The 26,296-nt window shown below is 46.8% G+C and overlaps 1 protein-coding gene across 1 annotated transcript in view; it reads left to right on the forward strand.

Annotated features, from left to right (window-relative positions):
- Window positions 1-26,296, forward strand: part of MAP3K4 (mitogen-activated protein kinase kinase kinase 4) — a 116,550-nt gene that overhangs the window by 72,932 nt on the left and 17,322 nt on the right. The window contains exons 6-18 of the mRNA XM_055433834.2: window positions 26-172; window positions 4,448-4,605; window positions 8,214-8,330; window positions 10,462-10,561; window positions 10,733-10,816; window positions 11,089-11,355; window positions 13,123-13,272; window positions 16,888-17,049; window positions 17,468-17,601; window positions 18,128-18,206; window positions 19,298-19,376; window positions 23,053-23,149; window positions 24,108-24,236. Coding sequence (XP_055289809.2) covers window positions 26-172; window positions 4,448-4,605; window positions 8,214-8,330; window positions 10,462-10,561; window positions 10,733-10,816; window positions 11,089-11,355; window positions 13,123-13,272; window positions 16,888-17,049; window positions 17,468-17,601; window positions 18,128-18,206; window positions 19,298-19,376; window positions 23,053-23,149; window positions 24,108-24,236 — 1,703 coding nt within the window. The remainder of the gene's footprint in view (window positions 1-25; window positions 173-4,447; window positions 4,606-8,213; window positions 8,331-10,461; window positions 10,562-10,732; window positions 10,817-11,088; window positions 11,356-13,122; window positions 13,273-16,887; window positions 17,050-17,467; window positions 17,602-18,127; window positions 18,207-19,297; window positions 19,377-23,052; window positions 23,150-24,107; window positions 24,237-26,296) is intronic.

Consider the following 26,296-nt stretch of genomic DNA (forward strand, 5'->3'; position numbering starts at 1 on the left):
TGGACCTGTGCCTGCTGTCTTTCAGCTGGTGAGAGAGTGCAAGGAGGTGCTGAAGGGCGGCCTCCTGATGAAGCAGTACTACCAGTTCATGCTGCACGAAGTCCTCGACCACCCGGAGAAGACGGACTGCAACATCGACGCCTTCGAGGAGGACCTGCACAAGATGCTGATGGTCAGGGCGGGGCGGCGGGGTGGGGGAGCCGCCGGCGCGTCTGCTGCTGCACTCTCTGGGCCCTCTGCTCGTGCCCCTGCCACTCCTTCCTGCTCTGAGCGTCTCCTCCCCTCCTCATCTTCCCAGTCAAGACCTCCTGTCAAGTCTTGGCTGACAGTCTCCACCTCGCGTGTGCATCTGTCCACGTCTTCTCTGGGCCCCGCCCGTGGTTCCGATCGTGACTGCGCTGTCCAGTACTTCGTCATGCACCACCTGTCTGTCCTCAGGTTTCCCCGGTTTAGGCTGAAAGCTGCACAAGCCAGGGGCTGCGGCTGGAGTTCGTTTGTCTTGCGTGGTGTTTGGTGGAGTGTTAGTATTTACTGAGTCTGTGTTAGCTCCACTCGAGTAGGCGCGCAGATAGTTACGTGATGTGGCAGGCGGATGAAGCAGTATAGACAGCAGCAAGGCTTGTCGTCATATTGTTTTTGGAGAGCGGTCACCCTTGCTTGACATCTCCCTGTATCCAGCCTAAGGATGGCTGCAGCACCTCCAGAACCCTCCCTTTCTAGGCTGGAAGAGGCGAGAAGAGGGCACAGGGACAGGTCTCCTTGTCAGCTAGGTCCAGAAGGCAAAAGCTCCCCCAGAAGCCCCAGCCGAAGTCCCCTGCATCCTCCTGACGAGCCCTGCTGTGTGGCCGCCTCGAGCCCTGCTGTGTGGCCGCCTCGCTCTAAGGGAGGCTGGGCCTCAAGGATTTAGTTTTTAGCCTCCAGCAGAAGGAGAAAAGAAAGGGTGTGGCTGGGGAGGGACTTATATCTGGCATCTTTCGAGAAATAATCTTGACTGTAAAGTGACTTTTTTTTTATTGTTCGGGAGAATACAGAAAATGTATGAAATGTGGCTATGTTTTGAAATACTGTGTATATTTCATGTGTCAGAAAAGCCTGTCACTGAATAGTTATGATTAAAAAAAACCAGCAAGCAAATTAGTTTTTCTCTCTGTGGGTAGTTAAACCAGAAGTTTAAAAAGACAAAAAGAGCCTTGCTTTCCAAACTGTCTTTGATGGCCTCACAAAGGCACACATCTTTTATGGGGTGTTCACTGAGGCAGGAAGGGTGCAGATTAGGCAGGTGAGCTGTGCCATCCAGGTCATCCACCTCCAGCGCCCTCGTGTGCCTGGGAGAGGTCGAAAGCCTAGGTTCAGGAAACTACCGAGACTCTCAGCTGGTTAGAGCTGAGGAGTTAGTTTTGACTTTGCTTCTAGTTTTCTGTGTGAGTCATCATGTCCTTTAGTTCATACCCATAATCCCACAGATGAAGGACTAGAAATTATCAGTGATTTTAAAAGTTGTGTCCCAGAGTGTCCTAGATGAAGTAGTGCGGGGGCATAACTTGAGAACTGGTGGAACGCAAAGAAAACCAGTGTTTCGTCAAGAAGGAAGGAGACTGTGGCCTTCAGAGAGGCGGACATGTCATTTAGTGCACCATCCTGCCCTCCTTTCCGCGATGAATTAGAGCTGTGGTGTCTCAGGGTGTGACCGGGCCGGAGGGCCGCAGGGTGTGTCCCCGAGGAGGACGCACTGCAGACAGAAGGCGTGTGGTACGCAGAGACCGTGGCGTTGTCGGCAGCGTATCCTGTCCTGCGAGCCTGGAGAAAGACCAGGCGGGGTCTAGTCTAGTGGTGCAGATGCTAGTCCCTGGGTTACGGAGGAATAACGTAAATTCACGGAAGGGCCCAGGGATTCTCTGAATCCTTCGAAAGGAAGGAAGTGAAATTGGCAGGACTCGGAGCGGGTATAGAGAGAGGTTGCTGGGATCCAGTTCGTGCAGCCGGATGAGTACTGGAGATGATGGTCCAGTGAGTTTTTAAAACTGAAGGTACCTGAGACCGTTTGAAAGCCTTTGGGATTGATTTTGTTAAATGAAAGAAATGAGAAAAAAAAAGATCTCACATGTACATGAGAGGAAAGGAAAGACCGAGAGTGCAGGGCTCCTTGGGTTCCACAAGGAAGCGGGTCTCAAAACACAAGTGCTGGGCTTAGCGGGAAGCCCAGTTCCTCTGCTGTTAAAAGGGGAAGGATGGTAATTTAACAGTATGTACGTTCATGTTATTTATCTCGGACGATGAGAGCTTTTATATCTAATGACAGAGGTTTTTTATTTTGTGAAGGAGGTGAGGTCACCTGTGAGAATGGGTTGCGGTGGATTTTGGCCATGTGAGGGAAATGGAGAAATTTCAAACTTGTGTTTGTAGAGAGAAGGCGAATGAGCCGAGCAGAGGTTCAGGTGTTACCAGGAGCGTGTGCTCTGTGCTTGGCGAATGTGACCGTGTAGAAGAGCGGCCCCTGCCTGCGGCGTGGCTCTTGTAGACCTCAGCTTCTGGAGGACGCTGGGCGTGGGGAAGGGCGCTGGGCTTGTCTCGCTCTGGGGCTGTGACAGCTGCATGAGATGAAGAGGCGTTGTGGGGTGGCAGGGTGCAGGGAGGTGGGAGGGACACAGGCGTGCCGACAGGAGTGCCGCATGAGGAGGGACGGGGACCGAGGAGGAGAGGAGTGAGCCTGAAGAGGAAGAGGGGCCAGGGCGCTGCAGCCCCTGATGCGGCGAGGAGAGCAGAGCAGTGGGGGAGCTGCCGAGCAGACCGCAGGGCGGAGAGGTTTCTGCGTCAGCACGTCTGAACTGGTAAAGGCCAGGATCAGAAAGGAAGGCTTGTCAGAGAGGAGGAAAGGTGCCTGGAACCGGAGGTAGTTGGAGAATGGAACGGAATCGGTGTGTGTGTGTGGGGGGTGCACCAGATGTTATTTAAGTCACACAGCTGAGCCTGGGACGCAGCGAAGACGGAGGCGAGGCTGCTGTGTGACTGCCTCTGGGCAGTGGAAAATCAGTCAATGGTGGTGCGGAGACGGGGCGTCCAGGGCATACCTGACCACAGAAACCTTAAAGGGGCAGAGTGTTTCTTTTGTTTTTGAATAAGGCTGTGCAGCGGGATGCACACAGACGCGACCGCTGGCAGCCCTTGCGGTAATACTCTGAAGCAGCTGCCCCTCGAGAGGGCTCTCAGGACAGCGCGGTTCCAGGGAAGCCAGGGAGACGAAGCTGCCTTCCAGGAGTGGAAAGGGAGGTCCCGAGCCTGATATGCAAAAGACCTGTTTGGAATGAGATGGGCGTAGACCTGTTTTAAGTCGCAGGTTCCACTACCCAGCTGTGTTCATAATGGACCGGTGACTGGAGATTCACGCCACATGCCTGGGTGGACGAGGACCCAGAAACTCCAAAGATACAACAGAAGATAGTTTTCTTTAAGTGAAAAACTCCAGAGTTTCTGCCTACTGAAAGTTATTATTGGATCTCAGAAAACCCTCATTTCAGAGAACCCTAAGGTGTAGCCTGCTAAGGTCCTTGAGATCCAGGCCTGGAGAAAGGAGCCTGTAAACCTCCAGGCCGGGAAAGGGAGCCGCCTTCAGGGGGTGGGGAGGGTGGTGATCAGTCTGTCAGCAGTTCCGTTTATTCTAACATGACTCACGGTGTTAGAAGCTACCGGAGTAAAGTCTTCAAGGCTCTGAGGGAGAGGATGTGTAATTCAAACACTTTATACCCAGTCAAGTTACCCTTTCAGTAAAAGAATCCACAGACTCAAAATAACAATTGTGAGCCTGTCTTGAGAAAAAGTACATCATAGTAAAACCCTGCTAAACAGCAGATAAAACAAGAATTTTAGCACCATGAAAGCTGTTGGAAGATGAACTGTGGTGGACATAAACCCCTCCTTAGAACAATCAAGTATTTTGGTTATAGATCATAATTTATATGTCATAAACCTTGAAAAATTACATCATGAGAATCTGGATGCTGGGAGCATAATAGTGGGAAGAAGTGTGCTCATTGCCTCCTCTAACATGTAAGAAACCATCTAAAGCTTAAGTAATTAAATAAAGATCCCAAGCTCTTAAAGGAATATTATTCACAGTATATTAAACATGAAAATTTCTGTGTTATTATTTTGATTTTTTTTTTTTACTTCATTGTATTTTTCTGTACAGTGTGTTTTATTTTCTTAGTAACTTGCAGCAGTTGTGAGTAATATGTTCAGTTGCTGAGGAGTTGAGTTCTATAATTAAAGAAAGATCCTATTTAGACCTCAGTTAATAGTGATGGAGAATCTCACTTCTCTTAGAGCTTCATGCCTCCGTGGTCCCTCTTGCTCTTGTCTGACTTACAGTTTTCATGTTAACAGGGATGAAAGTTGTGAGTTGTTGAATCCTGTTCTCAAATATCTCCTTTTGCATTTTTTGTATCTTAAGGTATATTTTGATTACATGAGAAGCTGGATCCAAATGCTACAGCAATTACCTCAAGCATCTCATAGTTTAAAAAATCTGTTAGAAGAAGAATGGAATTTCACCAAAGAAATAACCCATTACATCCGGGGAGGAGAAGCGCAGGCTGGAAAACTTTTCTGGTAGGAATCCCTGTGTGGCTGCCTTCTTTCTCGCTCCTGGTTTGCTCACCGGTTCTGTTCTAATTACATGAAAACGACAAGCATTCGTACCTCTTGTGTGCCCCTCTCCTGAGCTTTGTCATCCGTAGAGCAGTGGTTCTCTGCCAGGGGTGACTTGCCCCCGGGACGTGTGGCGGTGTCTGGAAACGGTTCTGATTGTATTCACTGGGTGGAGGCCAGGGACGCTGGTAAACATGGTAAACATCCTACAACGCACAGGACAGTGTACCCCCCTGCCCCCCCAAAAAACTATCCACCCAACGTGCCAGTTTTGAAGTAAAGAAATCCTGCCGTGGGGTGCACCCTCTTGATCTTATCGAAAGAGGAGAATTTAAGGCCTCTTGCCACGTGGAGTCGACCTGTATCAGTCTTTGTACCAGTCTTGGGGCACTTACCAAGTAGGCATTTTCACCGAGACTGTGTGGGAATGTGAGGCTGATCACAGAATCTCTCTGTAAACTGGGTGTCAAATATGGTGAAGGAATGAAATGTAAACAGAGGACAAGCATGAGCGGGGGCAGTGCTCACCGGTCTGTCTGCTCTCGGGCACGAAATGTGTCTTCTCGAGCGCAGGCGCCTGGGTGTTGAGAGCGAGGTGTGGGGCGTGTGGTCTTTGCACGGGCCGCTCCCCTGCTGAGGGACTGGGGCCCGGGTGTCCTCCCTGGCGCTGAACCCCGTGGCCGCATGTGGTGCCGCCTCTCGCCTGCTGTGTTGGCCGTCTCGCCCGTTGCCCTCTCAGGAGCTCTTAGGCCAGCTCGCGTTTCCTTCCCGCGCTCTGTGTGCCCTTCAGGACTTGGCTGTTCCCGTCCTCTTCCCCTGCAGAAGGGCACTGTGCTCGCCCCGCGGGGCTGTGCTCCATGCTCAGCGTCTCAGGATGCTGTGTTGACTCTTCTGCCCTGGCCACCGGGTGTTTGTGCTCTCCTCCCTCTCTGTGTGAACAGTGAACTTGCTCTTGTCTCGGAGCTGAGCCGGCTTCAGGCCAGGGTTCCCGGTCTGTGCTGGTTTCCTGTTCAGGCTGGTTTCCACAGTCAGCCTTATGGAAACGTGTATTCACTGCCATTTTCAGCATCTCTTCCCCTTCTCAATTTTCCATTGTTCTATCTCACCTATAATTTCTTCTGTCTGCGTCTTCTGATCTCAGTCTGTCAAGCTTTGCTGAAAAGAAAAAGGTGTTTGAAAAGGTTACAGTTTCATTTCAGTACCAATTCTTGTTATTTAATTTCTTTGTACCGTCATTATGTACCTGTCAGTGTTCCTTTTTATCCTTGGCTTGTCCTTCAGGTTCCTTTTCAGCGCAGCCTGTGGCCTTCAGCTTCACGGCCTGTGTTCTGAGAGGCTCCGGAGCCTCGTCGCTCCTGCGCCGAGGGGCTGCCCACCTGCCCGGTTCTCCTTCTGCGTGTCTGTTGTGTTGCTGTGGCGTTCTGCTTCATACACCGTTTCTCCCAGGTTCGCGCTGTCTTGGCGTTGACCCTGACCCCGTTCTTTCTCTCACACGCCGTCTCTGATTCCCCGTGGCTGTCCCTCTGGGGTGTAACCAGCATCTGATCTCCACTTTACCACTGCCCGTCTCCCCTCTTCCCAGCCTGTGTGGCTGCAGCAGCTCTCTGAGGAGTCTCCTCCTGCGCTGCCTGCTCGAAGGTTCATTCTCAGTGATCCTGTCAAACTGTGCGTCAGACCAGTTTTTGTTGCTGTTGTTCAGTCTCTGAGTCGTGTCCGACTCTTTGTGACCCCATGGACCGCAGCACGCCAGGCCTCCCTGTCCCTCACTGTCTCCGGAGCTCGCTCACACTCACGTCCATCGAGTCGGTGATGCCATCCAGCCGTCTCATCCTCTGTCGTCCCCGTCTCCTCCTGCCTTCAGTCTTTCCCGGCATCAGGGTCTTTTCCAATGAGTCTGCCCTTCACATCAGGTGGCCAGAGTATTGGAGCTTCAGCTTCAACATCAGTCCTTCCAGTGAATATTCAGAATTGATTTCCTTTAGGATGGACTGGTTTGATCTCCTTGCAGACCGTTTTTTCCTCTGTTTGAAATACGCCGGTGGTTCTCCTGAAGTAAGAGTGAGAGCACCTAACAGTGGCCCGTGAGCCCAGGCACAGTCTGGCTTTTCACGAGCTCTGTATCCTCGTTTCCTGGGCGCTCCTGCACGTCCTCTGCCGCCACAGTGGCTTCCTGCCTTTTCTTCATAGGCCTGGCCTGCTCCTGCCTCCGGCTCTTTGCCCTTGCTCATCCTGTGCTCGGACTGCTCTGCGCCCAGTTATTTCTACGACTTACTTTCCCACTTCCTGTAGGTCTTCGGCCGTATGTTATCTTCTCCACATTTAAAGTTGAAACTCCTACCTGCAAGAGCACCTTAGTGTTCTTCCGTAATTTTTCCTCTCCAGAGAACTTATCAGTCATTGAAGTACTTTTCTATTTTTCTTTTTTGTTTGATTTATTGCTCTTTTCCCTCCATTTACTGGAGAAGTCTTATCTCTATTGTTTGCTGCTATCACAGATACGGATTAGTTGAATAATTTATCCTGACTATGCTTGTGCCCTCTTGCTCTTCACAGGCATGTTTTTAATCGGGCTGTTTTCCCACTTGGTCAGTGTTACAGCCACCCCCCCACCTACCAGAGGAACATCACACAGTCACAGGACGTCCGAGGCCTCCCCCGGCATGGCTGGGTTACCGTCCTGGTCTCACGGCCCCCTGCTCTGCTCTCTCCAGCTCGGCAGTTTCCCTTCACGAACACGCCTCCTGCTTCACGCACCCCGTGCCCTTTGGTCATCCTTCCTGTTTCTCCTCGACCTGCCTTCCCCCCCCCACCTCGTCCATGCTCCTAACAGAACCGCTCTTCCCTCTGCTGTTCCAGTTCCTACTGTTCCGCACTGCCTGCAGGGTCTGTTGAGCCCACACCCTCAGACAGCTCCCCTAGTAGTTACCTTCTGCCCCGTCTGATGTTGGCTGTGGGCTTGCCTGCTCTGTTTCACTAGGTTATAAGCTCCTTTCATCACGGAAGTCCGTAAGCTGCTGTTGAATTTTCACTGAACTCATTTAGATTTATTTTATACATTTGGGCTTGCATTTTAACCCTGGTATTTAGACTGTATACTTGATGAGAAGCATCCGTGATAACAGTAGTTCATGTTCATTGACTATGAAAATAGTGATGGAAATTTTTAAAAGCAATTGCATTTAAGGAATTCACTTTGTTTCTTATGGTATCATTTAGTTTATTGAGCCTTTAAAAATATTTTGTCATAGATATATATTTGAGCCCACTTTATACCATTTCGAACATTTAAGATGAAAGTAACATGATAATTACATAGCTACTATGAATGTTATAATTTAAGATTTTAAGGTTTATAATGAAAAACTGGTAGTGGAACAAAGGTAGATACATTCCACAGTCGAGATTTCTGCTTTTTTTCGTGTTAATCATGATTTTGTATTAGAAGTCTCACTGTCATTGATTTTGAACTGTTGACATGGTGGCTCCATCTTTCAGTTTCTCCTTCCAGAGTGAGACTGAGTGGGGACAGTTTTTCTTCGCTGGTTTATGTCTTGTTTCTGTTCCCTTAGTGACATTGCAGGGATGCTGCTGAAATCGACAGGAAGTTTTCTAGAGTCTGGCTTACAGGAGAGCTGTGCAGAATTCTGGACCAGTGCCGACGACAGCAGTGCTTCAGATGAAATAAGGTTGAAGTTGCATTTCCTTTCCTCTCCCATTTCGGATTGCATGTAGTTTTACTCTTGGCACTGAGCCTGTAATGCTCCTTCTTGAAGCCAAATCGTATTGGACTTGAAGAATGTGGGTTGCAGGTCCAAAGGGATTTATGTGTGACTGCTGTATTGTCTTTTCGTGTGATCTGTTAGTTATAGTTTTATGTGAAATTGTCTTTGAAGGTGACTGTTATTTAATCTAATCCTTAGAGACGATGTAGTTTTAAGTAGAATTCATTCACTTGTTCCGGACTGTCTTTACTTAGCTGGCTGCTGTCCTCTAAAGCCTCTGTAGTGGTCCGTGAATACATGAACTGACGTTTGGTGCGTTTTTGTTGTTTCTATATTACCTCACCCTTTCTGTTGAACTTTCAGCTTGAGTGCATGAACCCATGGCTGGCTCATCTCCTGTGTTTTCTTCAGTTGTGTGCGGGCAGTACTGAGGGTGAACTGTGTTAGAGTACTGCTTTTGTGGCTTATGTGTCACTCATAGAGCTATTTTGTGGCCAGTTATCAACAGTACCCTGTGAGTCAACATTGGGAAGTGCTAAGGTGGAACTAACTTCTCTAGAGGTGTTTTCTCTCACCTTCCAGAATTTGATAGAAAACACATTTTGGGGTTTCAGAAGACTGGACTGTCTTTATACCAGGATTAAAGAAAGCAGTTGCTACGTAGGCTCTCACCTGGGAAAATACTGAATTACTGAGAAGTGGAATGAATCAGTTCATAGAAGGTCTTGCAGTTTTGAGCGCTGCCATGATAGACTCAGAATAAGCGTGTTCGGTCATTGGGGTGGTGCACTGGAGAATGGCCCTTGCAGCGCTCTGATTGTTTACTGGGGGTGGCTCGAGAAAGGGGGTCCCCACTCACTGATGTGTGGGGCTGACTGTCCTGGCTCCAGGGCACCCCCGCGGGTCGTGCACACCCCCAAGTCACTTCTCAGTGATGTCCTGTTGCTGAATTGAAAGCCACTATGATGGGTGTATCCACACTAAGAAAATTGGCAAACACCATGCAAGACAATAATTTAGGGGGAGCTGGTGTTAAACATTGCCTGGCTCATGGCTCTTCTTTTTAGTTAGATTATGAGCCGAGAGTCAAGAACCTAATTCCTACTCCAAGAGTTATCCTAATGTTGTTGTTTAGTCACTAAGTCACGTCTGACTCTTTGCGACCCCATGGACTGCAGCAGCACTGTCCTTCACTGTCTCCTGGAGTTTGCTCAAATTCATGTCCATTGAGTCGGTGATGCCTTCCAACCATCTCATCCTCTGTCATCCTCTTCTCCTCTCAGTCTTTCTCAGCATCAGGGTCTTTTCCAGTGAGTCAGCTCTCAGTTGCATCAGGTGGCAAAAGTATTTTATGTATCCTAATGAAATCCTAGTGAAATGCCATCAAAGGTCCATCTAGTCAAAGCTATAGTTTTTCCAGTAGTCATGTATGGATGTGAGAGTTGGACTATAAAGAAAGCTGAGCGCAGAAGAATTGATGCTTTTGAACTGTGGTGTTGGAGAAGACTCTTGAGAGTTCCTTGGACTGCAAGGAGATCCAACCAGTCAATCCTAAAGGAAATCAGTCCAGAATATTCATTGGAAGGACTGATGCTAAGGCTGAAACTCCAGTACTTTGGCCACCTGATGTGAAGGGCAGACTCATTGGAGAAGACCCTGATGCCGGGAAAGACTGAAGGCAGGAGGAGACAGGGTGATGACAGAGGATGAGATGGCTGGCTGGCATCACCAACTCAACGGACATGAGTTTGAGCAAACTCCGGGAGTTGGTGATGGACAGGAAAGCTTGGCGTGCTGCAGTCCATGGGGTCGCAAAGAGTCGGACATGACTGAGTGACTGAACTGAACTGAATGAAATTCTTAGGAAATTGAGCACACTGTCATTTGAAGGTTATTAAGTATACCTTGTATTTGCAAGTACTTTCTAGAAAGGTGTGGGGAGCAAGCTTCAGCGTATTTTGAGTGCATTTGTAATAATTGCTTGTTTCTAAACTCTTCAGTCTTTATTAACATGAGTTGGAATTTGCTCTGTCTTTACCGTGTATGTCTTGGCGTCCCCTCGTGCATTCTCACTGGCTTTCTTTTCCCCTGGCAGGAGGTCGGTTATAGAGGTCAGCCGAGCACTGAAGGAGCTCTTCCACGAGGCCAGGGAACGAGCCTCCAAGGCGCTGGGGTTTGCCAAGATGCTGAGAAAGGTGCATTCACAGTCCTGACAAACTGTTACTTGTTTTTTTATCTTATTTTTTTAAATTAATTAATTTTTTAATTGAAGGGTAATTGCTTTACAGAATTTTGTTTTCCGTGAAACTCTTTTTATTTTTTAAAAAGCTAACCCTAAAGAAGTTTCTCTGTAACTGTGATACTAGGACCTGGAAATCGCTGCAGAGTTCATACTTTCGGCCCCAGTTAGAGACCTTCTGGACGTCCTGAAAGCAAAGCAGTACGTTAAGGTGCGTAGTTAAGGCGGTAGAATTATTTTACCATTCTTACTCTGAACAGAAATTTGTCTTAAAGACATAGGTAGTGAACATTTTAGGCTTTTCAGTTGATACGTGGACCCCCGTTTTAAGACTGCCCCATACTTTCCCAATGCTATTATTAGAGAAGCAGAGTTCTTCGTGCTTACTAACTTGTTTTAAGGATGCAGATGAAAATCCCGAAACATGCACAGTAACATTTCTGCTGTTCTTTAATTCAGGATTTGGGATTGTTTCTCTTCCAGGTACAGATTCCTGGCTTAGAAAACTTGCAGGTGTTTGTTCCAGACACTCTTGCTGAGGAGAAGAGCATTATTTTGCAGTTACTCAATGCAGCTGCAGGGAAGGACTGCTCCAAAGATTCAGATGACGCACTAATTGACGACTATCTGCTTCTGACCAAACATGGTGACCGCGCTCCGGACTCAGAGGACAGCTGGGCCGCGTGGGAGGCGCAGCCTGTCAAGATCGTGCCTCCAGTGGAGACGGTTGACACCCTGAGAAGCATGCAGGTCCGTCTCACCCCCACCCCACCGTTCCCCACCCCGCCTGGAGGCAGTGTTGTTGTGTTACTGTTGTTTAAGTAGTTCAGTCATGTCCCAGACTCTTTATGACCCCATGGATTGTAGCCCCCCAGGCTCCTCTGTCCATGGGATTTTCCATGCCAGAATACTGGAGTGGGTTTCCATTCCCTTCTCCAGGGGATCTTCCCAACCCAGGGATTGAACCCAGGTCTCCCTCACTGCAGGCAGATTCTTTACCCCTGAGCCAGTGGGGAAGACCCAGAAAGACGTATTGCTTAGACATTGATGTTTTGATGATTTTGTTTCCTTACTGTCCTAAAATATTCTGGGAAATTCTTTAGTTGTACTGAAGTATTTGAAATGTTTTATGTCTTTCCTCACTTCAGCCAAGTACGTAAGTTAGAGGCACCCACCCGTGACCTGGAAGGAGTTGTCTCCCTCGCTTAGTTTGTTGTTGCAGACATCTCAGCTCTCCAAGTGTTTATTTAGCGGCTCATCACTCTAAACAAGACAGACTTTTTACCGCCTCATGGGCTGCTTGACTCCCTCCTTCTGCATAGGCGGGTTGTCACCTGCCTGCCTGGCAGTGACCCTGTGACAGCCATGTGCCTCAGTAACTAAAGCTGTAAGAAGCCTCAGGCCGTCGTGTTCAGAGAGCGTCACACGGACATTCATACGCTTCCGTGTGTAAGACAGCTAGTGCAGAGCTGCTGTGTAGCCCAGGGAGCTCAGCTCGGTGCTCCGTGATGGCCTCGGGGGTGGGGTGGGGACACGGCGGTCCCGGAGGGAGAGGATGAGTGTGTCCATGTAGCCGTTCCCACTGTCGAGCAGCGGAAGGGTGCCATCCAGCACTGTACAGGAATCCTCCAGTTCCCAAACACACACAAACTGTTAGAGGCCTCCTCCCGCCTCTGTGCTCAGCTCTGGAGTGGCGATGAGTGCGCAGCTGCACCTCGAACTCAGCTGGCCGCCTGGCCGCCTGCCCCCAGCGCCTCGAGTCCACCTGTTCTCTCGTGCTGCCTGTCCCAGTGACTGCTGCTCTGTCCACTCAGCTGTTTACGCCAGGATGTGGCCGTTCATAAACGTCCGGCCTCCGCCCTCTGCCACTTGGACGGCTCCCCCAGTCCCGATCCTTCCCAGTCAGTGAGCTGTCCTCTGCACCCCGGAGCTGCTCCCGGGGTCGGAGTTGACCGCGCCTCCCCTGCACCGTTGCCGGGCCCCACTTCCAGTTTCCCTGCTCCGAGCCTCACCTTTCCTCCCGCCCCTTTGGTGCGTGTTTTGGTTCTTCCAGACTGATCCTTGCAAGTCATACGTCTCATCACAGGTCTGCTCAGGGTAGTGCGGTGGCCGTCACTTAAAGAACACAAGCACTGCAGTCCCGGTTTCTGCTTTACACAAGGCCCCTCGCCTCACCCCATTCTTACTCCTGCGTTTTCGTCCTCACACGCTGTGCAGCGTGCACACACGCTCTCAGTCTCTGCTCCAGGAGGACTGCGTCTTGGAGTCCTGGCACACTCCAGACACCGCCTGCCCACGCCGTCCCATGGGATTTCTCGCTGTTGTGCGGGAGAGTGTAGCCATCGGTGCCCCCTGCATTGCTCCAGGGGAACAGCCGTAGCCCAGAGATGTACTTTCTCATCAGGTGCTTGCTGGCTGGGGGGCCCTGGGGTTGGTGGTGTTTTGGGACTGGGGGTTGAACTAGAGTGGACAACTGACCGCGTCCGTGTTTAAGCCCTGTGCTTGCTTTCTTCCCAGGTGGACAATCTTTTATTGGTTGTCATGCACTCTGCACAGCTCATAATCCACAGAAAAGCTTTCCAGCAGTCCATTGAAGGACTCATGACTCTACGCCAGGAGCAGACTTCCAGTCAGCCCGTCATCGCCAAAGCTTTGCAGCAGCTGAAGGTATTTCATCGTCAGCTCTGTCTTAGCTATAATTTATTTGTATTTGGTGCAATGCAAGGGAAGAATTGGTGTGTTATAACCTAAGTATTCCAGGGACTTGAACTCTTAAGTTGTCCTCTCCATTCTCTATCTCTTCCCACTTTTCCCATGTCTCAATTAAAAATTTTCCTGGATCTTCCTTGGAACTGTGGAACATTAGAATTGGAAAGGGTGAAAATTTGAATAGTTACGTGACTTCTTAATGGTCACATGTTTGGTGACTATTGGACCTTAGGTCTCTTCCTCCCTAACCCAGTTTATTTCTCCTTTAGCAATTACCATGTTTACTAGAGGTACCGTCAGTCAAAAATGTGTAATTTAAAAAAAGATTTATTCTTTCACTTAATAGATGATTCAGTCAAATTGATTATAATAGAGAAAGCCAGTTGTGGATTGTGGACAGACAGAAAGGCTTTCAGAGTTCATGAAAAGCTAGAGCCTTGCCTTTTCTTCCCATTATTTCCCATTTTCCCAGCTTTTTATTTTGTACTCCGTTCATCACCATCCCACAAGCCATCAGTTTTCTCAGTCACATCATGGCTTTACTTCCTGAAGAAGCACTTCTTGAAATTACAAGTAGTTTGATAAACGCTTGTTTTTGTTCTGCCAGTCTGATTTGCCTTATTTAGCGGAGAAGGCAATGGCAAGCCACTCCAGTACTCTTGCCTAGAAAACCCCATGGATGGAGGAGCTTGGTGGGCTGCAGTCCGTGGGGTCGCTAAGGGTCGGACACGGCTGAGCGACTTCACTTTCACTTTTCACTTTCACACATTGGAGAAGGAAATGGCAACCCACTCCAGTGTTCTTGCCTGGAGAATCCCAGGGAAAGGGGAGCCTGGTGGGCTTCCGTCTATGGGGTCACACAGAGTCGGACACGACTGAAGTGACTTAGCAGCAGCAGCAGCAGCAGCTGTAAACATCCTTCCTTATAGATTGTGAAGTAAAAGTCGCTCAGTCGTGTCTGTCTCTTTGCGACCCCATGGACTGTATACATGGACTATATGGATTAGCCATTCCCTTCTCCAGGGGATCTTCCCAACCCAGGGATTGAACCCAGGTCTCCTGCACTGCAGGCGAATTCTTTACTTACTGAGCTCCCAGGGAAGGCCCCTTTGTAGATTGTCACCCCATTCTAATATCAGGGCAGGGAACTTTTGTTTTTTCTTTTAGTTTGAGTTAATGAATTCTGGAGAGTACAGAATTGTATAGGATGTTGATTATTCTTGCGCTTGAAAAGTTTGTAGCCTTAAGGATCTGACCTGTCACACTGCAGCTCAGAGGAGGGGAGACCAGGTCCTCCCAGTAGCAGCTGGGGATTGCTGCCGCAGGGAGGCACTTCAGCTGGGGAGGATTTCTGAAGGTGTAGGTTGGGAAGGGACCAGTGAGAGAAACACTGGGGCATGACGTCCATGGATCAGGGTCACGGGAACACTCATAGAGAATCAGTCTGGTTTGGTTCGATCCTGGTATCTACAGTGGGAAGAAGTGGGGGATGCGGCTGGTAAAAAGTCAGGTGGGCAAAAATCAGACTGTTGGGAGATTCTGAATATCATATTCTAAGCCCCAGAGAGTCATCGAAGATTTTGGAAGAATATTTTGAAATACAGTATAGGGGACTTGCTTGAAAAGTGAAAGTTGCTCAGCCGTGTCCGACTCTTTGTGACCCCATGGACTATACTTAAGTCCATGGAATTCTCCAGACCAGAATAGTGGAGTGGTCAGCCTTTCCCTTCTCCAGGGGATCTTCCCAACCCAGGATCAAACCCAGGTCTTCTGCATTGCAGATGGATTCTTTACCTGCTGAGCTGCAAGGGAAGCCCAGGAATACTGGAGTAGGTAGCCTATCCCTTCTCCAGCAGATCTTCCCCGCCCAAGAATCGAACCAGGGTCTCTTGCATTGCAGGTGGATTCTTTACCAGCTGAACCATAAGGGAAGCCCAAGAATACCGGAGTGGGTAGCCTATCCCTTTTCCAGCGGATCTTCCCCACCCAGGAATTGAACCAGGGTCTCCTGCATTGCAGGCGGATTCTTTACCAGCTGAACCACAGGGGAAGCCCAAGAACACTGGAGTGGGTGGCGTATCCCTTCTCCAGTGAACCTTCCCCACCCAGGAATCAAACCAGGGTCTCCTCCATTGCAGGAGGATTCTTTACCAGCTGAGCCACCAGGGAAGCCCTCCAAAAGTTTGGCCTGCTTTAATTTAAGGTTCCAATTCTCATATAATCCAGTGAATACATCCCATTCGCTAGCTAACGAGCAATAAGGTGAATCATCCCTTCTGGGAATAAAAGCTTCATCAAGCTTAATCTCTTTTTTCTTAAAGAGTGGCATTTTGTCTCACAAATCCTGCTCACAGCGCCAATTAACGTTTTGCCGAAAGCTTTCACTTTTTGTCTCAAGTTCAAAGGATTTGTTAACAAAATAAGCTGCTCGTTATGTACAAATAAATAACACAGACATTCATGAGAGAGTTATCTGGCTTACTTTCAATGTGCTGACATTAAAAGGAAAGAGACAGAGCAGAGAGTGCACCACCAGATTGGGTTTTGACCGACATCCAGACCTAAACAGCGCTGGGAAACCCCATGTCACAGCACATCTGGAGTCCCAGGTGGGAAGTGGTCATTACGTTTGTGTGTGTTTAAGGGTGAGTGGAAAGGGAACCGAGTTTGGAGCTGTTGTACTATTGATTAGGGAAGACAGCAAAACTTGTGCTAGGGCAGGGCTTTTCAGCCCCCGAACTGTTGACACTTTGAGTCAGTCAGTAGTTGTTTGGGGAACTGTCCTGTGGCTCAGATGGGAAAGAATCCACCTGCAATGCGGGAGACCTGGGTTCGATCCCTGGGTTAGGAAGATCCTCTGGAGGAGGACAGGGCAACCCGCTCCAGTATTTTTTCCTGGAGAATCCCCATGGACAGAGGAGCCTGGCAGGCTACAGTACATGGGGTCACAAAGAGTCAGGCAAGACTAAGCACAGCACACACCTGTGTGTTATAGGGTGTCTAGCAGCATCCCAGACCTCTGCACAATGGTTGCCAGTAGGTTTCACAACCCTTCGCCCACCCCTACAGCCAGAACTATCTCCAGCATCGCCTGTGTCCCCTGGGGTGGCAAAATTGGCCCCAGTTGAGAATCACCCTGAGGGGGACGAGAAGGACACGTGACTAGTAACCCTGTAAAGATCTCTTGGAAACATGGCATTAGTTTACTCTGTGGCACTGAAATCCTGCTGACACTTGAGCAGTCACCACGGGGCGACACAGCTGTGGTTGGTGTGCAGAAACGTTGAGGCTGTAAGCACGTATTCAGAGACCACCGTGTCATCAGGCACAGTGTTTCAAATGCATTGTTTTCCTCTTGCATTTCATCAGGTTTTAAGAATACCTAATGCAAATAAAAATACCAAACTTCTTTTCTTCTTTGATCATTCCTTTTGAATAACCAAAATAAATATGACTGGACTGTATTACAATGGTCAATGTCTGTGTGATGATGAAAGGAATCTTCCTCTAAAGTAGGATAGACATTGTGTGATCTGTTTCGTTTTGGATTAATCATGTTTTGGGATTCTTTAGAATGATGCCTTAGAGCTCTGCAACAGAATCAGTGATGCCATTGACCGAGTGGACCACATGTTCACTTCAGAATTTGATGCTGAAGTGGATGAATCTGAGTCTGCTACTCTTCAGCAGTATTACCGAGAAGCCATGATCCAAGGGTACAATTTTGGGTTTGAGGTAGGTACAAAATAAGAGGCAAAGCATGGTGCAATTTTGCCATAGCTTTGTAACTTACTGTCAAAAGGCATTAGGAATCTTGCATGGCACATCTCACGATCCCATTGTTGTGATCACAGCTTAGTCCAGAGTGTCGTCTTACACCCTTGCTGGACATCAGAAATGTTGGATTACTTTTAAACTGTCAGATAGTTACCTAGTTTTTAAATTTAAACTTACGGGTAAGACGTTTGTGAAATTGCATTTGAAGGCATTATTTTCTCTGTAACTCTTCACACTCTTTTTAGAATATGTAAAGTTCACTGGCTTTTGCTTTTTGTTTTTAGAAAAATGACATTTAAACAGCATTATACAGTGTGTTAAGTATTTGTGTAATTGTTTTCTTCTTAATTTTGATACACATGAAATCTTTTTACAGTATCATAAAGAAGTTGTTCGTTTGATGTCTGGCGAGTTTAAACAGAAGATAGGAGACAAGTATATAAGCTTTGCCCGGAAATGGATGAATTACGTCCTGACTAAGTGTGAGAGCGGCAGAGGGACGAGACCCAGGTAATGACCATGCAGGGCAGCTCCTTCCTGAGCCCCGCAGGGCTGGAGACACCCCATTCTGATGGGGTTTCTGAGCAGATGACGGGAAAGCACTTGAAACTCTTTGACAATCAGTTTTTTTGTTTTTTTTTTTTTAATGAACCTATCCACATAAAAACTCCGATAACTCTTGAAACACTTTTTCTTTTGTAATCGTTCCAAAGTGAGTTATCTTTAAGCAGTTCACATTCTTCCTGGACAGGTCTTCTTAATTGCTAATCTTCTTTCCTTCTTTCCTTGTAGAGTTTACACCCATTATTTAGCGTTAAATGGAAGAGAAATCATTAGCCAGTTCCTTTACTAAGAAGCCATTCGTCTTTCTCAAACTCCCTATAATCTTACTGAACATGAGGCAGATAGAGACACAAATGTGTTCTGTCCTAGATAGTAATTTTCCAGTCAGATTGCTTTTCAGCGTTGAGTAGACTAAAACTGCTGTGGTGCTTGCTTGGTTGTTTTGTGACTCTTGAACTTTTCTGCGTGACAGGTGGGCAACTCAAGGTTTTGACTTCCTGCAAGCCATTGAGCCTTCGTTCATCTCTGCTCTGCCAGAAGACGACTTCCTGGTATGGGATATTCTAAAATGTTTTCCCTTAAAAAGCAAGTTGATCGTTCTCTATTTCGGGTTGTATAGTTTTTTTATTAATATAGAAAGTGGTTCTTCAATATTTTCACCTAATCGTAATATTAATGCTGAGACTTGACTGCACTCTAATAGCAGAGAAGGACATTCCCTGCTCTTTTTGTAACAATGTTGTTGAGCTGAGCAAGTCAGTGTACAGTTGTTTATGCAGCCTGGCACCTACAAAATATGTGTCAGTTTTGTATTTTATAAAGTGGTGCTGCTTTTTAGCAGCTTAATGAAGAGCGAGGAATGGCTGTTTCAGTTCAGTGTGTGTCTTTTTTTTATTTTGACTGCCATGCATTACTGTGAGATCTTGGTTCCTGAAAGTGAAAGTGTTAGTTGCCCAGTCATGTTCAACACTTTGTGGCCCCATGGACTATAACCCACCAGGCTTCTCTGTCCATGGAATTCTCCGGGCCAGAATACTGGAGTGGGTTGCCATTTCCTTCTCCAGGGGATCTTTCTGACCCAGGGGTCAAAAACCCAGTTTGTTGCATTGCAGGCAGATTCTTTACCATCTGAACCACCAGGCTGCCCATTGGTTCCCTGACCAGGGCTCAAACCCGTGCCCCCTGCAGTGGAAGTGCAGATTCTTAACCACTGGACCACCAGGAAAGTCCAGTGTGGGGTGTTTTAGAGCATCATGCCAAATGTTAAATATTATCACCAGTATTCAAATAAATTATATCAGATCAAGAAGATGTTGTTCAGATTCGTTCATTTCAACCTCCAAATGAAATGATCACAGGAGGAGTCCTTTGCTTGTGCATGCCGTTGCACTGTGGGGAGTTGAATGCCAGTTTGCTTTCGCTTATAAAAATGGAATTGTATATTGTGTTATCTCAAATTATGTTCAGTATGTGTTTAATTTGTGTTCATACCCGTTTTCTCTTAAACTAATTTTGAAGATATTTACCTGAGGAAAGCATGTTTCTTTTAAATATGCTGAAAACCTAATTTGTGCTCTGTGCTTTTGTGATTGAGAACGTGTATGTTTTTTGTCTTCTCCTTTGCCATTTCCTTCGGTTCTAGAGTCTGCAAGCCCTGATGAACGAGTGCATTGGCCATGTGATAGGAAAGCCGCACAGCCCTATTACAGGTCTGTACCTTGGTAAGGAAGCAGGTAAAGCGCCTCTCCTGGGACAAACTCATTGTTCTGGTACTACAGCCATTTAAAATGCTTCGGAGACTAAGAACATTCCGGAAAATGACAATGAAAGGTCCAGGAATGAGGTGTATACATATAGAACTCCACAGTAGCTTTTCTGAATTTAACAAGAAAATTAAGATGTGAACCCAAGGTGGTCCATGCTTGCAGCAGTATTAAGTAATTTTTTTTTTTAACATCACCACTCATCCCGTTCTCCCCCTTAAACTCTTTCCTTCTGGGGAGGAGAGACTTGGAGACACACTTTCTGTCAAGAAGCAAGGGGTGTCCTGGCCGCAGGTGGTGAGTGTGATCGTTGTGCCCCTGCTGCCTTGCCTTTGGAAGGACGATGAGTTTATTCTCTTCACAGCTTTCCCAGGTATCCACATTCTTCACCCATCTTCCCAACTAGAAGATTCCTAATTGCTGCCCCCCCGTCCCCGCCACTCCTGTTTGGTTTTATTTTAAAGAAGAAAAGAAATTGTCATGCTATAATATACTCAAATTACAGTTTTCAGTTATAATTAATATATAGTTTTACAGCGTATGTTGAAGCTTTAAAGCAAAATGTTAGTAAAAGGCTGTCTTACCCCATTCTTGAGATAGTAAACAAAAGCAAAACTGTGTTTATGTGTAACAGCCAGAAAGGAAAACTTAGACATTTTTAACAATTGCGATTACACAAAATAAAGTAATTCATAAATGGTAAATTTATTAAGCAACAGCATTGTCTTAAAGGGCGCTTGCTGGCTACTAAAAGTTAGTAGACTAAGTTTTAATGCTTGATTTCTGTATCTTTAAAATTCACCCAATTTGTACTGCTTTTTCTCATTTCTGTGAAATGAATTATCATTTGTAAAACCATTTGAACATTTTATATAAAGCATTCCATTTTCTCATCAAAATTTTCATTAAGCTTATTATCATAAATACTTTGAGTTTCTGATTTCCTGAAATATTTCCATAAGAATACATGATCAGTAATTCACTAAAAATTGTTGTTCAGTCACTCAGATGTGCCCAACTCTTTGCAACCCTATGGTCTGCAGCATGCCAGGCTTCCGTGTCCTTCATTGTCTCCCAGAATTTGCTCAAAAGTAAAAATTACTTCTCTATAATGTTTTTATCGGATTTATTGAAGTAAAAATTACTTATTCAAAATATTTTATTGTATGAGGAATCATTTTATTTATAGAAGAAGAAAACTGCAGTGCAAAAAAAACACGTAGAAAATGAACGTGTAGAAGAACGTTACAGGAGAGGAAAGCTCCTCCTGTGGAGCAGGGGCTGTTGGTGTGAGTCACTGCCGCGCCGTTCCCCACGCCGCTGGCGGGACAGTCGGCTTGTGGCTCTGTCTGTGGACACAGGGTGTTCTTCGTCCTCCGGCCCCACACTGGCCCGAGAGCCAGATTGCCCCAGGGTGACGGGAGTCGAGTGACCTGGGGCTGCTTGTTGAACATCTTCGAGCCTCCCTTCCAATGCTTAAAATCGGATGCGGAGGAGGGTTCAGAGCGGTGGCGGCCTTCTGTGAACTGTAGCGTTCTGCCCGCGGCAGGACTCGGCCTTGGGTCGTGTGCTCTGTCCTCACAAGAGGAGTGAACGAATGTGAGAGCCCGTCACTGCCAACGCCCCTTGCTCTCTCCCCCCCGCGGCTCTGTCACCGGATGGTGGCAGTCTGGTGTGGAGCCTTCTGTCTTTCGCTCTGCACTGCTGTCAGCGCACAGATGCATCCTGCCGCACCGTTCCTTGTCACAGCTCATGTAACCACATGAGTGTGTACGCGTTGCTTTCTTCCCCTCCCGTTTACCGTATAAAGTTGGATCACTTTGGGTATTAGCCTCTGGCAGTCGTGGAAATGCCTGCGTGTCAGCCCGTGTCGGTCCAGCTCGCTCTTCAGTGGCCATGCATCCATCGTGTCTCTTCTGCAAGTCTTTCCACCGTTTCCTTACATATTCTGCTAGTTTTGCCATGAGGAGCATCTCTATGATAAGTGTTCACCACTCGTGAAATCTGAGCATCTCTTTCATGTTTATTGGCCATTTGGATTTTCTTTTCAATGAAATAGCAGCTTTATAGCAGTTAGATACACATACTCCTAAACGTTCTGTTTCCTGCATGAAGAATGTTAAACTTGTCTGTGTTTTAACAATGTCTTTTTTATACCTTCATGGAAAATTTTTGTAGTAATTTTTGACTCAGTGGTTCTCAGTATGTCTGCCGAATTAAAGACATCACCATTCTTACCAGATCTTTTTTTTTCTTTTCTTTTTGTCTTTGAATTTGCCTAGAGTTTCTTCCATCTAGGGTTATACTAGTTGAGATAATGAGCCATATATACAAATTGCTTCTGAACATTTCCTTGAGTTTCGTTTTGCAAATTTTCCCTTTAGATGTCTCCAATTTGGGTACTTGTCTTTCCTGTGTAATGTTATTAAAAGTAAACAGAAACCATGAAAAAGGAGGTCATTTCATTTAGGGTAAAGCATATTTAGAGTAAAATGCTGTTCAATCAGTAAGTTGTGTCTGACTCTTTGGACTGCAGCACCCCAGGCTTCTCTGTCCTTCAGTGTCTCCCGGAGTTTGCTCAAACTCATGTCCGTTGAGTCGGTGATGTCGTCCAGCCGTCTCATCCTGTCTCATCTCGTCTTCTCTTCCAGCCCTCAGTCTTTGCCAGCATCAGTCTTTTCTAGTGAATCGGCTCTTCACTTCAGGTGGCCAAAGTATTGGAGCTTCAACAACAATCTTTCCAGTGAATATTTAGGATTGATGAGTTTGATCTCTTTGCTGTCCAGGGGACTCTCCAATAGTCTTCTCTAGCACTACAGTTCAAAAGCATCAATATTTCAGTACTCAGCCTTCTTTATGATCCAACTAGCACATCTGTACATGACTACTGGAATAAAACATATGTAGACTAAAATTGTTAGCATATGAAGAGAAAATATGGTATTTTTAAAAAACTAAGGAAGATTAAAACAAAGTTAAAAGTCAGAAGAAAATCTGTTAGGGAGAAGCAGGCAAAATATATCGTATTCATGACTAGTTACATTTAGTTATTGGGAAAATAGAATTGTCAGCATTTTTGTAGGTAAGGTGCGTTTTAAATTGTGTTTAAAATTTTATCCCTATTTACCCTCTACCAGAATATTTAAAAGAAGAAAAGAATAGTCAGTTTAAACCAGTGCCCATCCTCCTTGTTTGGATTAAAGGAATTAAACTCCCGGTATTCAGGAAAATGACAGTGACCTGTCCTCAACTCAGAACCTATTGAAGGGTCACCCCTGACCAGACCTTTTAAAAGTGGGGACGACGTGACTCCTTTTTCAGTAGAGAAATGCTGCATAAACCCCATTTTCATGTGTCTCCTCAATGGGTCATACATTACATATATTTCACTCCAGGATTTAAAAAATGCTTTTGGTGGAGAAAAGTTTGAATGTGTAATATAACTTTATTACCTTCCAGAGAGTGACATTTTCCCAGCGTTTGTGTATGTAGTATGATTTTCCTACTTACATAAATGGTTTTATTTTGGTCACCAGCAAAAGTAAGCCGCCTCCTGTCTCCACTGAATTGTCTGCTCTGACAGTTTTCTGCTGGTTCCTTTAACAATTTGTTTTGTCACTCTTTATACTGACAGCCATTCATCGGAACAGCCCCCGCCCCGTGAAGGTACCGCGATGCCATAGCGACCCTCCTAACCCACATCTGATTATCCCAACTCCAGAGGGATTCAGGTATTTGGTGCCGGTGTAGTCGTTTGCTTTACAGATTCTTCTCTGATGTGCATGCCGATCTGAGAGCTGCTGATGCTTGCTCTGATACCAAATACTGTTTTCTGTGTTGTTTATACGTTTTTAAAAGCTTTTATTTTCGTTGTCTTGAAGACACACCATACTGCCTTAGTTGCAAAAGAAGACTTGCAAATTTAAAGTACACTTGTACCTTTCAAGATAACTTTGTTTCTCAGCTTATTTTTAACTGCCAGCTACTAAATGCTTTTCATCTTCGGAATAATTCTTTCTTTTCCTTTCTTTGAAAAATAACTCTAGGAAAACAAATTTGAGTGTGCATAGCATGATAAACATTTGAAAAGCAGAACTGTCATTTTAAAAGCTGGAGATAAAAACTGGAGTGACCCTTCCAGTCTTGACTTCTATATGTGCATGTAACTATGAAGCAACTTAAATTTTGAGTGAGTTGGAAATTCATACATTCAGAACACTTCCCTTGAATGTGGTGGTGTTTCTCTCCCCTGAGAGTCAAGCAGTTTCTAAGTTAGTTTTATTTTTTACAGTACTTGGCTAGGAAAGGACCACATTATTGTTAAAAATAGCTAGTTTGAAATTACTTTTTTTCACGTGCCTGTGTGCTCAGTTCCTTCAGTCGTGTCCAACTCTTTGCGACCCCAGGGACTGTAGCCCACCAGGCTCTTCTGTCCGTGGGATTCTCTAGGCAAGAAGACTGGAGTGGGGTGCCATGCCTTCCCAACCCAGGGATGGAACCTGTGTTCCCTGCATTGGCAGGCCGATTCTTGACCACTGAGCCACCTGACCTGAATCTCAAAGAGCCATTTGCATTTTCTGTCTGAAGATGATTTTTTGCTTCCTCACCCTGTGTTATCTTTTCCTGAAACCACATGAGAGCCCGTCCCCTTCCTCGCCTGTGTTCATGAAGCTCTTCTTCTCCTCCCAGCGCCCGGAGCGTGCCCGCGGACGTGCGGAGCCTCGGCAGCCCCGCGCCCACGCCCGCCGCCGCTCGTCCTGGCCCCTCAGGCAGCGACCCGGCGCCGCCCAAGCCCATCAGCAGTGCCCATGAGACCAGGTAGTCTGCCCCGCCCCTCTCCCCGGTGTGGTGTCCATGAGACCAGGTGATCTGCCCCGCCCCTAGCCCCTAGCACAGTGCCCATGAGACCAGGTGGTCTCCTCACCCCTCATCCCCCATCCCCCGCACTCGTGCGGTGACCTTGGTTCTGGGATGTGTTCCAGAGCTCGTGGGGCTGCTTACCTGTGGTTGGGCGATGCTTAGGGGCCCTCCTTGGGGTGTCATGGCCCCAAAGCTCCAGCACAAGTAGATTATCTTCCCAATTTTTATATTTCTTTGGCACAAACATTAACCCGAATGACTCGAGTGTCTGCTGATAATAACCATGCATGGAGTATCAGTGAAAAGAACCTGGTCCACTGGTAGGAGAATTCTGGCAAATACAGTGCCTTTCCTGAGGAGTTTCTCAGGGGTCGCTCAAAGGTGACTTCTGTCTAATCTAGGTTATACCTAGAAGTGGTGGTGGTGATTTTTTTTTGGAATCATTTTTTGAAATCACGTTTCAAACCCAGTTTCCTGATTTACACAGTTGTTGATTAGATGTGGGGAAGACCACTTCCTGAGGTTTGCATCTCGTAAGGAGACTAGATCGTTACTAGAGAGCTGTCAGTTGCTTGGCAAGCTCCGGACAAATGTGAGCCTCTTGCCTGACATCTGCTGTGTCAGTAGTGAGGCCGTGGCAGCGTTTCCCATTTTGGCCGAGTTATTTGGTGGTGGGGCAGCAGGGGGGCGTGTCGGGGAATCTCATCAAGGTCTCAGATGCTTAAAGGAGAAAGGACATTTGTTGGCTCTTGATCCACCCTTGTGCCTGGTGACAAAATGGACACTGTCAGTCTTCTCATCTTCCCATAAGGATGCTGACAGAGTCAAACAACATTGAACAAAAGTGATGAAACTGGGAAAGAACTCGGTGCTCTTTATCCTGCTCCTAAGAAGAAATATTAGTGTGTTGGCAGAAAGGTGACTCGTGGTCTTAGAATCTAAAGTAGACTGAACTGAAGTGAAGGTGTTTTTAATTTATTTATTTTTAATTGAAGGATAATTGCTTTACAATATTGTGTTGGTTTCTGCCACACATCACCATGAAGACGAAGATGTTTTTAGACTTAGTTTATAGCAGTCTAAACCGTCTACAGATATTTCCCATTTTCTCATGCATTAAAATAATTAATATTCCCTAATTTTGAGTAACAAGTGTTTGTCTCTAACCTAAAAAAAAAAAAAAAAAAGCCCAAGTATTTTACAGCTTAAGCAGTCAGCTAAAAAAAAATTAACAATTAACACTGAACAAATTCCCATTGACCCTCATTTTTCATGTTTAGAACGTTTCATGGCAGACATTTCCACATGTGCTTCACAGCCGTGTGGGGGTGGCAGCTGTCTTTTTTGTTAGTTCAGTTAGGGAAGTGGTGATCCCTGAAACACAGTCATAGATGAGAACCTCAGCCAGCACTGTGCTTCCCATGTGGTTTCTCCAGAACTGAAGCTTTCGTGAACTCTTGGTTCAGGATTTTGTCAGTCGGGGGTGCGTACCTTGAAACAGATTGTCGTACAGGCGGCCTGTGCCCACCCTTGGTCTCAGGCCCTGCTCAAGTGGTTTCTCAAGCATGTTTTGAGCAGCATTTCAGAAGTATTCTTCGTTTATCCTTTAGGACAGTCCTTGAAATCTAGACATTTTACTCCCGTCATAACATGCCATCTTGAAGGCCTTTCCTCACCGAGGAGTAAAGTGGTCTGTACTTCTTGGCGGTGTGTGTGATGGGAGGTGGGGGGCTGTGGGGCCAGCCCCCTGCTGCCCTCCAACCTGAACCTCTGCCGCAGCCTCCCAGCCTTCCGTGCTGGGGCCACATGGTGCCCCCAGACAGGCTCTCAGCGTTGCCTGGGGCCGGGGTGGGCTGGGGGAGGCAGGGTGGTTCCTGGGCTCCCTGACCTCGACAGCCTGCCTTAGAGATATGTCGACCACAGGGAAAGTTTTACTTTACCCCACGGCATCCCATCAACACTTTGATTCGATACAGTTTGACTTAGGAAATGGGCTTCCGCGATCTTAGCATTGTCAA

Source organism: Moschus berezovskii, chromosome 10, assembly GCF_049115385.1.
Source record: "Moschus berezovskii isolate FMDL1 chromosome 10, NW_MosBer_1.0, whole genome shotgun sequence".
Lineage (NCBI taxonomy): Eukaryota > Metazoa > Chordata > Mammalia > Artiodactyla > Moschidae > Moschus > Moschus berezovskii.